General features: G+C 37.3%; 2 protein-coding genes across 4 annotated transcripts; both read right to left on the bottom strand.

Moving 5' to 3' along the window:
- Positions 1 to 230: 230 nt before the first annotated feature.
- On the bottom strand, positions 231 to 4,996 carry LOC133733270 (GTP-binding protein BRASSINAZOLE INSENSITIVE PALE GREEN 2, chloroplastic). The gene is made up of 3 exons (XM_062160913.1): positions 3,685 to 4,996; positions 1,605 to 1,772; positions 231 to 1,126 (listed from the first exon to the last, which is right to left on the bottom strand). Exons 1-3 carry the CDS (start codon positions 4,909 to 4,911, stop codon positions 770 to 772), a joined length of 1,752 nt encoding a protein of 583 aa, XP_062016897.1. The 5' UTR covers positions 4,912 to 4,996; the 3' UTR covers positions 231 to 769.
- Positions 4,997 to 5,768: 772 nt separating this feature from the next.
- Positions 5,769 to 9,411, bottom strand: LOC133732568 (E3 ubiquitin-protein ligase SINAT2-like). Of its 3 annotated transcripts, XM_062160146.1 has the most exons (5): positions 9,018 to 9,406; positions 8,647 to 8,712; positions 7,872 to 8,187; positions 6,813 to 7,199; positions 5,769 to 6,177 (listed from the first exon to the last, which is right to left on the bottom strand). In XM_062160146.1, the coding sequence occupies exons 3-5, from the start codon at positions 8,088 to 8,090 to the stop codon at positions 5,857 to 5,859; spliced, it is 927 nt and encodes a 308-aa protein (XP_062016130.1). In that variant the 5' UTR covers positions 8,091 to 8,187; positions 8,647 to 8,712; positions 9,018 to 9,406; the 3' UTR covers positions 5,769 to 5,856. The 3 variants fall into 3 exon arrangements, with proteins under 3 accessions (XP_062016130.1, XP_062016131.1, XP_062016129.1); XM_062160147.1 differs by lacking the exon at positions 8,647 to 8,712 and having other exon boundaries at positions 5,769 to 6,182; positions 9,018 to 9,411; XM_062160145.1 differs by lacking the exon at positions 8,647 to 8,712 and having other exon boundaries at positions 9,018 to 9,405.
- Between the last annotated feature and the right edge of the window lie 2,080 nt (positions 9,412 to 11,491).

Consider the following 11,491-nt stretch of genomic DNA (forward strand, 5'->3'; position numbering starts at 1 on the left):
GGGGACTTTTGGCATGGTTTGATAAACTTTGTTTTGCAATAAACCTCTCTGGTGACCTATGAGATCTCCGACAACCTATTTGGAGATATTAGATGAGGTTTTCAGAGAAGTTCGGCAGCCGGACTCCAGCGAAGTCTTATAACAAAGGGGTGAGGGCAAAATAATCTGAAAATAAAAAAAATAAAAATAAAATTAATTGGATTAGAGTTTGTATGGGTAAGTGGTAAAAAAAAAATAAGTGAGTGGTGTAGGGAAAAAAGTCCCTTGAATTAGGGTAAATGGTCAAATCCCTAATAAAAAAAATGCAAGAGAAAACCAAGGCTCAGAATTTCGATCCCAGATTTTACAAGGTCTGCAATATCCCAGGTCCCAAAAGAGAACACCTCAACTGGAAATTGCTAGTCTTGACTCTTGACACCTTCAAGTTATAATTTACATGGGTAAAAATAATACACAGTAATGCAAGCCATAGAAACCCATGGTGAGGGCATGAGAAACCCGGCTGGCGTACTTAGCTCAATAAGCCATAGGTTTCATCCTTTTGCAAGCCGTCTTTCAGTAGCAATGCAATGAAGCTGTTCTTGATATTGTATCTGGAGAAAATCGTCCCAATTTGAATAGGATGTAAAAGTTATGTTATTTGCTAGCATTCCTCACTCACGTGTAGCGTCACTGATCAACAATAGTTAAAACACTTTACATATCCTTTCCCCAGTAGCACTTCCAGTCCTAAAAGGAAGTTCAGCCTGCGACAGTTCTTAATATGATATCAGCAGGTGACAGAATCCTTTTGGTGGTCAGTTTGTTTCTTCTTCTTCTTCTTCTCACCCTGACGCTGTGACTTATTTGAAGCTTTGTCAGCCTTAGAAACAATTTTAGAGACTGTAAAACCAGATACTTCAAAATTGTATGATCTATTAGGAAGCAATGAATTGCGAAGAACAACATCGATTCCATCATAAGTCCAAACACTCAAAACTGCCTCTCCTTTAAGTCCAACAGCAAACCAGCCAAGACCTGCAGCAGCAATGTCCACCGAACTTGAATCCCAGCTGTTTCCACTGATGTGAAACTCCTTTTTCACCCACTGTCCAAGCTCCTTAACTCTATTCTCTCCGATTGGTGGCTGAAACAAGAACCAGTTCATTTTGGCACAAAAACTATACATACAATTTTATGATACATTGTCCTGAAAATTTACATGAACATATGATAGTCATATCTTTCATTTAGCCTCGTACCTAAACGACAGGGTCACAAGCATCATAACTAGGTACAATATTAAAGTAAGTTATGGAGGATCAAAAAATTTGTATTAACAAGACACATGCCTACTCTCTTGATATTGAGAAAATTATTAAATGACATCTAAATCCAGAAATACTGTTTCTTGGAAAAGTTATTGTTAATCAAATCATTAAACAGCCTGCCGTTACTTCCAACACAGAGGGGCTTGTAGAAGCTACAGTTTATATGTTAGTTGCTTATTAGTGTTTGAGTTGAAAGCCTCTAACAGTGACATCTTGAAGATGAACAAGATTAATGATTATCAGACTAGATCTTGGATTGCACAACAATCACTTATTAACTACTGCTAATCATACCTGTAACTGACGGCCAAAATGTTTCTCTACCATTTCGGATGCATTTTCCGTTTTCCCCATGTGTAATGGAAGATAAGGAGATGCCCATGCTGTAACATAAACAGAATCTACAGATGATTCTTCTATATCCAGCCTCATAAGCCCAGCAATATGAACTGAATAACCATCCTGCAACAACCAAAGTACAAATTAATATAAACCAGGACTTATGATAAATGACACACATTCTATAAGTCACATGAAGCTGTCTAAGTTTGCAACACAGTGATCCTGGACTCCATGATGATCTATGCATTAGAACATATTCCAAAATGAGCGAACAACGTTTACTAACAGAGTAAATAAACTTCCAAGACCATCAAGTAATCAGCTTTCAAATAAGAACACACAATAACTTACAAGATAGATAAGTAAAAGAACCTATGAAAATCAATCACTGGATTCCATCCAAAAATAGACATCGGCACTCTTATCAAATGGCTGAGCTGGTTCAGATGATTCTGAACTTGAGATTATTCATTTGTACAGGATACAAATGAAGTTGGGATGCTTTAGTTTAAACAAGCAAGACAGTTCGGTAATTGAAGCTTTCTAGATTTACTTCTAAAATATGACAAAGATTGTGCTCTTTAATCCTGATATGTATATATGATTGGGGTGCCACAACCAGGGGCGGGACATGGAACTCATAGCTGGGAGGGCCAACTTTCCAAATTTTCAGTAGCCTCAACTTGAATTTTCAAAGCTTGTTATTGAATAAAACTAAACTAAACACATATTCAACAAATCTGCAAACTCCATTCTTAATTATTAGATCATATGAGACTTTAAAACTCTTTCGTGCAAATAGGATCTTTTTCTTTCTAAAGAGGAGTAAATCAGTATTTCTTAGGAGATATATTAGAATTAAATTCGTAAAATGAGATTTGAGGGTTGGCCAATGCAATCCCTCGTCCTATGCTGGCTCCAGCCCTGGCTACAAACTTAGTTATGTTAGGAAAGGCACATTACTATAAGTTCACAACTATATATACAACAGGCCTAATTCACCAATCCACATTCTTGATTAAAGTAATTACTCAAGTGAAGAATCTTAAGTAAATGACTAATATAGAAAACTGAAACATAACCTTAGTCATGTTAGGAAAGGCACATTACTATAAGTTCACAACTATATATACAATAGGCCTAATTCACCAATCCACATACTTGATTAAAGTAATTACTCAAGTGAAGAATCTAAAGTAAACGACTAATATAGAAAACTGAAACATAACCTTAGTCATGTTAGGAAAGGCGCTACTATGAGTTCACAAAGATGTATACAACAGGCCTAATTCGCAAAATCTACATCTTGGTTAAAGTAATAACTCAAGTGAGAATCTAAAGTAAACAACTAAGATAGGAAACTGAAACACAGACTCATAGTAGTGCACTTCCTACATTTGGTAATCCTTGATCATATTGATGAATTTCTCTTTTACCTTACAATCAGGCATCTAAATTCCATTCCACAGTAGTTATGCACTAGTTGGAGTTCAAGATGAAAACAAAAACAGTAACAACATTGTAAATATAGGTATCTGATTGTGAATCAGTGAATACTAATCAAAGAAAACCAGTTTTCCCAAATATTTTCCAAATGAAAAATCTGATGCACGCAATATTCTTCAAATAACCACACAGAACCAATAAAGCAGAACCAAATCAAAGCATCTCCGCCTTGAAGATGATCCAGTGGAAAAGTGGTCTGAGAATACTATAGGATGTCATGCAACACTTGCTAACAACCTTTGCCACAACCGATATTATGATTGGGGTGCCACAACTCTTAGTTAGTAACGTGACCATAAACTCATAAAAGCCTCAACTTCTGCCCTTAGAGGCCACTTTCACCATTCCTCCAGAAAGTTACAGCCATTTGTTTGGGTTATACAAAAAATCAACATGTAGTGCTTCACTTTTATAATTGTTGATCGAGCAATGTATCAAAACAACAAAGTAGAGATCAAAAACGTCATTACTCAACAACAGTACAATACACTGTCCATTAGATAGTTCAAGATAAAAAATAGCTGACCTTGATCCTGTAGGTCCTCGGTTTCAACTCCTTGCTAATGTTAACAAGACTTTGCTCCTCTCTAGTCAACCTAGTTGTAATCTGATGAGGATGCAAAAGCCCCGGTGTATCAAACAGCTTGGTCTTACCAGGAAGCACACCTTCCACTCTCACAATTCCCAATGTAGTTCCCGGAACTGGCGCTTCTGTCAAGTGAGTAATCTTCCCTCCACCATGCCTCCCTATTGCGTTGATCAAAGTACTCTTCCCTGCATTCTGTGCCCCTATTGCCCACACATTCCCTCTCGGCCCTGCCAAGCTAGACACATCATCCACCAGATTCTTCAACCCCCAATCCCTCACTGCACTCACCAAATGCACACTCGTAATCTTATCCGCCCCGCCCTCCCGGGCCCTACTCCTAACCCAATGCTCCAACCTAGTGGGCCCCAACGAGCTCGGCAGAAGATCAATCTTGGTCACAACAAGCACCACTCTTGGCACATTTCCCGACCTCCCCTGTTTCCAAGCTGTGGAATGCTCATCAATGGTGTCTGACACCAACTTAGCCACCTTTTTCGGAAACGAGCCATCGAAATCCGCCGCGTCCACCACCATCAGCACCACCGATCTAGTCCCTGAGGCCAATGCCAGCTTCCTCCCAACCGTGTGATAGAAATCGAAATCCGGCAGCAGATTCTCCACAGCTGTATCCTTCACTCTCCCATAATGCCTCAGAGAATGGCACCTGGCACACACCACCGGCTTTTCGGGCTTCGATTCTGATCCCAATTCACCCAAATTGGGACCTGAATCATCCAAGTTTTCGGGCTCGATCACGAAACCCCTCTTCAGGGCTCCGTTGAATTCACATTCCAGAGCAACCGGCTCGAGATGGGGACCCAATTTGTAAGTCCTGGGGTCCTTTTTGGAGGGTTTTAGGAAGAAGCCAGGGTTTTTGGGGTCGGAGTCCTGCATGTGGACCCCACAACCGGGGCAGACGATGAGGTTTGGGGCGGTGGCGGCTTCATCGTAATTTCCTTCGCGGCTGAGAGGGAGAGGCTGGGAAGACGAGAAGGGGTTGGAGAAGACGAAAGGTTGAGACTTTGTTGAGGGGTTTTGGAATTGGGGTTTAGGGATTGGAGTGGGATGTGAAGATGGGGGTTTGGGTGTGAGGGATTGGGAAATGAGGGAGATGGAGATGAGGGGCTTTAGTTTTGTGAGAGAGTGAGTTCGAGCTATCATCATTGGGATTCAATCAGAAACGCAGAGAAAGGGGTTTAGGGTTTTAGCAGAGGGGAGATGACAGGGTCTTCTAAGGAAACGACGCCGTATTGAACTATCTATTTTCTAAAGCTTCTTTTTGTTAATTAGATCCTTGACTAAAAGTATGGTTCTTTCCTAATGTTGCTTGATCCAAGGGTAAACTTGAACTTAACTAATGGATTAGGGAACCATTACTTTTGATTTTCAGAACTTTGCTTAGTGGAAACTGTCTTCTTCAGTTCTGTTCACCTGTTTAATTGATTTTCTACTCAGTTGTGCTCAACTACCACCGATTCAAAATTTCGCAGTTAAGCACAACAGAGTATGAATTATGAAAATTGATTTTCTACTCAGTTGTGCTCAACTACCACCGGTTCAAAATTTCGCAGTTAAGCACAACAGAGTATGAATTATGAAATTAATTGAGTAGGTGAGGTGAAGTGGTGAACACAACTCATGCCTTTATCAATTTGCTTAATGGAAACAGCCTTCTTCAGTTTTATTCACCTAATTAATTAATTTTCTATTGTGCTCAACACAGTTGAGCAGAACTGAATTAAGCACAAAAACAAAATATTAAATTAATTGAGTAGGTGAACAAAACTCCAACCTTCTCAGTTCTTATCAAATTCTATTCTCTATGGTTCAGCTCAGGCTTGGGTTCAGTTAAACACATCAGACAGTTTGATAAATGGTTTTAATAGAATAAACTGCCAGTTCCTGGTAACCAAATCAGGCGACATGCTTTGGGTTTTTCAACTGTTAGAACTACTTTTCAACAGATTAGCTGTTGGAATACCTAACCATCGCACCAAGCAACAGATGGATCCTTTTACACAGAGGCCTGAATTTCCTTCCCATCTTTTTATTTTTCACAGCCAAAAGGTTACAATATCTTTGAACAAGTTTTAGTTTTAATTATACATCTCAGTGTTCTTTCCATATACGGCCCGCCACTTTCAGCTTCAGCTCCTGCCTACTACCACCTGAGAAGAAGAGTGCCAAGTTCCTCTGAATGATCAGTCCATCTTGACTGTCACGAACCTTTCGGTGGCTATCGCGAATACTCCTCGGAATTCCTTGCCAAGTCAGCTTTCTGCCACCGCCACCAACTTCGAGACTGTAAGTGAATTGCTTGGCCTCATCGTCATCACCCATGAATCTAAGGAAGGCCATGTATACAGGTGCTGTTCCAATGTGGAATGCCTCAAAATGCAAACAGAACTGACGACCAAAACAGTTAAAGATCTGCACTACATTTAAAAATCACGAGGTTAAAATAGATTGATACAGGTAGAACTGAACCAACTAAGAAAAGACCAATTATTTTTTGAAATTCAAATAATCCAAACAAGCACATAATATATTCATGTGTGGGAAAATTCAAGGCCAACATATCAGTAGAAATTATTATTCCACAGCTACCAGTGTCAACATTCTGAAAGATACAAGAACATTTGCTGCGAGGAGCAAATGGAAACGAGCTATAGACAACCGATCCAAAAACAGATTTATCATCAATTCAAGATATAAGACTGCATTATTTTGCATCTCTTCTCACTTCTTATCATCAATTAAAAAAGTCATTGCGGCTCAAACATGAATATCAGCATTCAGCATTTTGTCCTTTTATGGATCAAGAAAGAGTAGAAATATAAATGAAGATATCACAGTAAGATTTTTGATACTTTCTATTAAGGAACAGCCTTTACTCTCAATACTTGAATATGAACAAAAATTTCATCCTGAGATCAACAAAGGCACTTTGACTAGTAAGTAGTAACAGAATTGTACTGCTTAGTTCCTAAAAGAAGTTATCTTCTGTACAAGGTTGCATACACCATAAATAAAAAATTGTGTGTGCAAAAGAGAGAGAGACTTACGGTTAACATCCACGTAGCATTTTCAACTTCTTGGGGATTGGACTTAACATATCTATGGTTGAAAGTAGATCCATCATGCATGTCAACCTTGTGATCATTTTTAAGATGCATCATAAGGAATAGGATATCTCCAGTAACAGAACATTCAGCTCCAGCATAAGGGCAGTTGTAAGGACGATATTTACAGACTTTCTCATGCTTTAGCTTGCTGTAGTAAGGGAATATATCAGGGCAACCATAAATTTGATATCTACAAGGAAGATCCAGGGACTCTGCTACTTTCTCCAGTGCCAAGCACCTTATATTTCCAAGCTCATTACGACAAGTGGGGCAACAGTTCTGCACTCTAGTCTTACAGCTCGAGCATAAAGTATGGCCATTTGGACACTACAATATAGACTTCAATTAGATCTCTCTAGAATCAAGTTATCTACATGAACACACCTATATGCATGTACCGCAATCTGATGATCAAACAATGTCAATGCATATGATGGAAAAATGCATTAGAGGCTCTCCCAGTAGCAATTGAAAGTAAGACATACATCTAACATACCTGGAGTAAATAAAGGATAGAATGGTATGTCCTTACATTCATGCACATAGCTTTAATATAGGAAAATGATATCTGATGGTATTTCACAAATCAGGCTTCACAAGAGATTTTCTTAAGAAATCTAGTCTTCTGTTTTTTATTTTTGGATAAGATCTAGTATTCCGTTTTCAAGTCTATCAATGCATATGAAAACTTATGTGCATGTAATGCAATCTAAAGATCAAGCATTGCCAATGCATATGATGGAAAAATGCAATTGAGGCTCTCCAGGTAGCAATAGAGACCAAGCAGACCCATCGATTTTGCTAAGACATTAAATTAGACAATGAGCAAACTTTTTGTGAAAGTAGAATGTCTAAAATTACTGGTGTACTTCATATTAGGTTGTGCAAGTTTGTTAAACTACCAGATAGTTCAAAACCTATTACCGTCAATCGTAGATTAATGTTCATAAACGAAAAATTCTCCCTAACAGTGTAGCTTTTACCGTTGATCAAAAGTACCTGGTGAATTGGAGGACACATTAAATTCATGCAAACGGGGCACTCGAGTAGGTCATGCACATTCTTGTTTGATGGCATGCCTGCATTTCCATTTAAACCAGGAAGAGCTTTTCTAAAGGGGGAAGTCCTTAGATCAGCAAACGAAGTTGCTGCATCAGAATCGGCCAATGTAATATGAGTGTCAGCCACATCCTCGCAGAAACGGCCTCCAGGAGACATTGTTTCTTCCTGAAATGTCAATGTTTGGCTCTTCAAATTGGGATCAATATCATAATCGTTTCTCCACTTGTTTTGCTTTCCTCAAATGCCAATATCCCTGCCACACACCATCAGAGACTTAGTGTTCTGTGCAACTTTTCTTTTAACAAAACTAATGTGCATAGTTGATGTTAAGAAAAGCAAGGTATCTGTCAACCAAAAGGCATACCGTAAATATGCCAATCTAGAGCTTCAAGAAAGCCATCTAATTGCATCTAAGTCCACTTTACACAAGTGAAAGTGTTTATCTCATCGTGCATTTGTATGAGTGTGAACTGGGATTTGGAATTTGGGTTTAAAAGGGGATCTTAGATCCCAAAATCCCATCTTAAAATAGCCCTAAACTGGCAAAGGAAACAAGCATACTATATTTAGCGATTATCTTTGTTTCTTCTGTAACACTGGGTCTCAAAATAAGACAAAAATACCTAATTTGCTTGTGAAGGAAAGTTGAAGAACATTCTCTCATGCCTATTGGAAATTAACAAAGTTTGTAGAGAAAGTAAAAGGTAATTGCCTTTATTTTCTCAGCTGTGAAGCCTACAAAAGCATTTAACTTGACAATGTTCTCCACATGATTCACCTGAAGGCGGCATTTCAAAATTAAAGAACTTCACAATAATCACAAACAGTATTAGCTGTTTCAAAGTTAAAATATAGCAAAAGTGGATTGGCTTCTGAGTTTCACATCTTAAAGCAGATTGCAAGAAACTGAAGCTGAACAGTGCATACTTATACACTCACAAAATAGAATCAGTGAAAGAAATCAAAAGCTCTAAGCTTTCAAATCTCAATTCAAGTACTTATCCAAACCCAATCACACTCTCAATCAAACCACAAAACAGAAACCAAAAACACAAATAAATAACAACAGATAGAAAATCTTACCAAAAACTCAAATACCCAGATGAGATTTTGAACCAAAACACTTCACCCAGAAACAAACAGCCCCAAATGAGCAAAATCTGAAATGCCCAGATGAGATTTTGGGTCAAAATGCTTGAACAATCGACTTTAATCCACCACAGCTTCCAATAATTGCATCAATTTTTGTTCTTTTTTTCTCCAGATAAATAAAGACAAGCACTTCCGTGAAAGCTGGCCCGGATTGTGCGTGTCCTAGATTGATATGGGCATGACAAAGTCTTCAACTTCCCAAGAGTCAAAGTGTCAGAAATGGGACATGGATTTTTTGGGTTCGTGGGATTTGATCAACACTCGCATAGTGATTATAAAACGAACAAGTCTCACAACTACAAGTGTCTATGTTCCTCTTACACACCTAAGCCCATTTTCGAATTGAATAATAAATGGGGTGTGCGTTGTCCTCTTCAACAGTACTTAGCTTTTTGGATCTTTCTTTCTTTGGTCTTGTGAGATAGACTTCGAGTCATTGGGAAGGGTGACATTTCCCGCACGCAACGTTTTGAATATTTTTGTGTTCCAAAAAAGACCAAATGAGGCTCAACACAGTTCCCTGGCAATCTGGCCGTTAAAACTTGAAAAGTGCTTTTTCTGGTCGCAGAAGTTGAAAAAGTGGTGTTCAAAACCGAGTGGGAGGGGGTGTGGAGTCCATGGGACTTTGGCGGCATGCTCTGTCCCTAATTATGATTGGTTCTTGTTTTGGAAAAATCAAAGTCGAAATATATTGGATCCTATGCAGCTCGTCTGATTGTTCCTCTCTTGGAAGAGACAAATCTGTTCTTCCATGGGATTCATGTGATCTTGAGCTTATGTGATCATGAATTGGGTTTTGAAAATGACATTTGGTCATGCAAGCTGGCCCGAATCCGAGGAAGATTTGGGTTTCCGCCTTTGTTCTCATTCTTTATCATTTTGATTGCTTGATGAATAGAACACTAGGTGAAAGCATAATTACACATTTACACTCGTTCGTTTTTATAAAAGGAAGAGCAAAAGTTTAGTTTCAGAATAACTCTCTGAATTCTTCATTGTATGTGTATGATTTATATGTATCTATGCACAATTGTTTTGTATTTTAGAGTTTAGTTTTCTTTTTACGTAAGCACGACATGAGTTAAAAAAAATTTGACAAGATTTTTTTTTTTTTTTGGGGAAATTACTGGTCCCCCCTTTAACTTTTGGTGCATCGACAGTTCAGTCCCTGTTATTCCAATTTTAACAGATAACTCCCCAAACATTCAAATTTCACACAATTTGATCCAAAATTACCATTTTACCCCTCACTTCCTTTTTTCACACACACACACATATATACATATACATACATACATATACATATATATATATATATATACATATATATATATATATACACACACACACACACATATACATTATATATATACACACACATATGTATAAAATTATACATATATTTATATATCTACATATACATATACATATACATACATATATATATATATATATATATATATATATGTATATGTAGATATATATGTATATATATATATATATGTATATGTATGTATACATATATATCTAATGTGTATATGCATATGTGTATGTATATATCTGCATATGTATATGTACACACACACATATATACATATAAATATATATAAAAAGAGAGAGAAGAATAAAAATATACACACACATATACATACATACATACATACATACATATATACTCACACACACACACACATACATGTATATATAAAGAGAGAGAGAAGAATAAAAAATATATATACATACACACACACACACATATATATACATATGTATAAAAGAGAGAGAGAGAGAAGAATAAAACAAAAACAAAAAAAAAATAAGTGAGGGGTAAAATGGTAATTTTGGATCAAATTGTGTGAAATTTGAATGTTTGGGGAGTTATCTGTTAAAATTGGAATAACAGTGACTGAACTGTCGACGCACCAAAAGTTAAAGAGGGGACCAGTAATTTTCCCTTTTTTTTTTTTAAGACTAGGAAGTTGGATTCGTATAATTTACTAATTTAGTATAAGAATCAGATCCATTGAATAACAAGAAAAATTTAATTCTTCAAAAAAAAATAAAAAAATTTGATGAATAAGGAAATTTTGTTGAATGTTCAAATATATAGAATATTCAGCTGCGTCAATGTATATGCATGAATATATAAGGTCCCAAACCCTAACTATATTTCAAGCCACGATAAAACTACACCACTCAATCGATCTCCAACGATCAGATCAATGATGATGGAATTGCTGCTTGTACAATTCTTTGAGGTTCTTGCTGCTCATCTAATCAGCTTCCCCAAACTTCCGGCAACGTCAGATTTTTGGAGAAATATACATAAAGCCGGAGACCATCTCCCTAATATGATGATGATCTCCTTTGTGTCTGTTCAGTTTTATTGTTATTGTATGATTTCC

The sequence above is a fragment of the Rosa rugosa genome, chromosome 2 (genome assembly GCF_958449725.1).
Source record: "Rosa rugosa chromosome 2, drRosRugo1.1, whole genome shotgun sequence".
Taxonomy (NCBI): Eukaryota; Viridiplantae; Streptophyta; class Magnoliopsida; order Rosales; family Rosaceae; genus Rosa; species Rosa rugosa.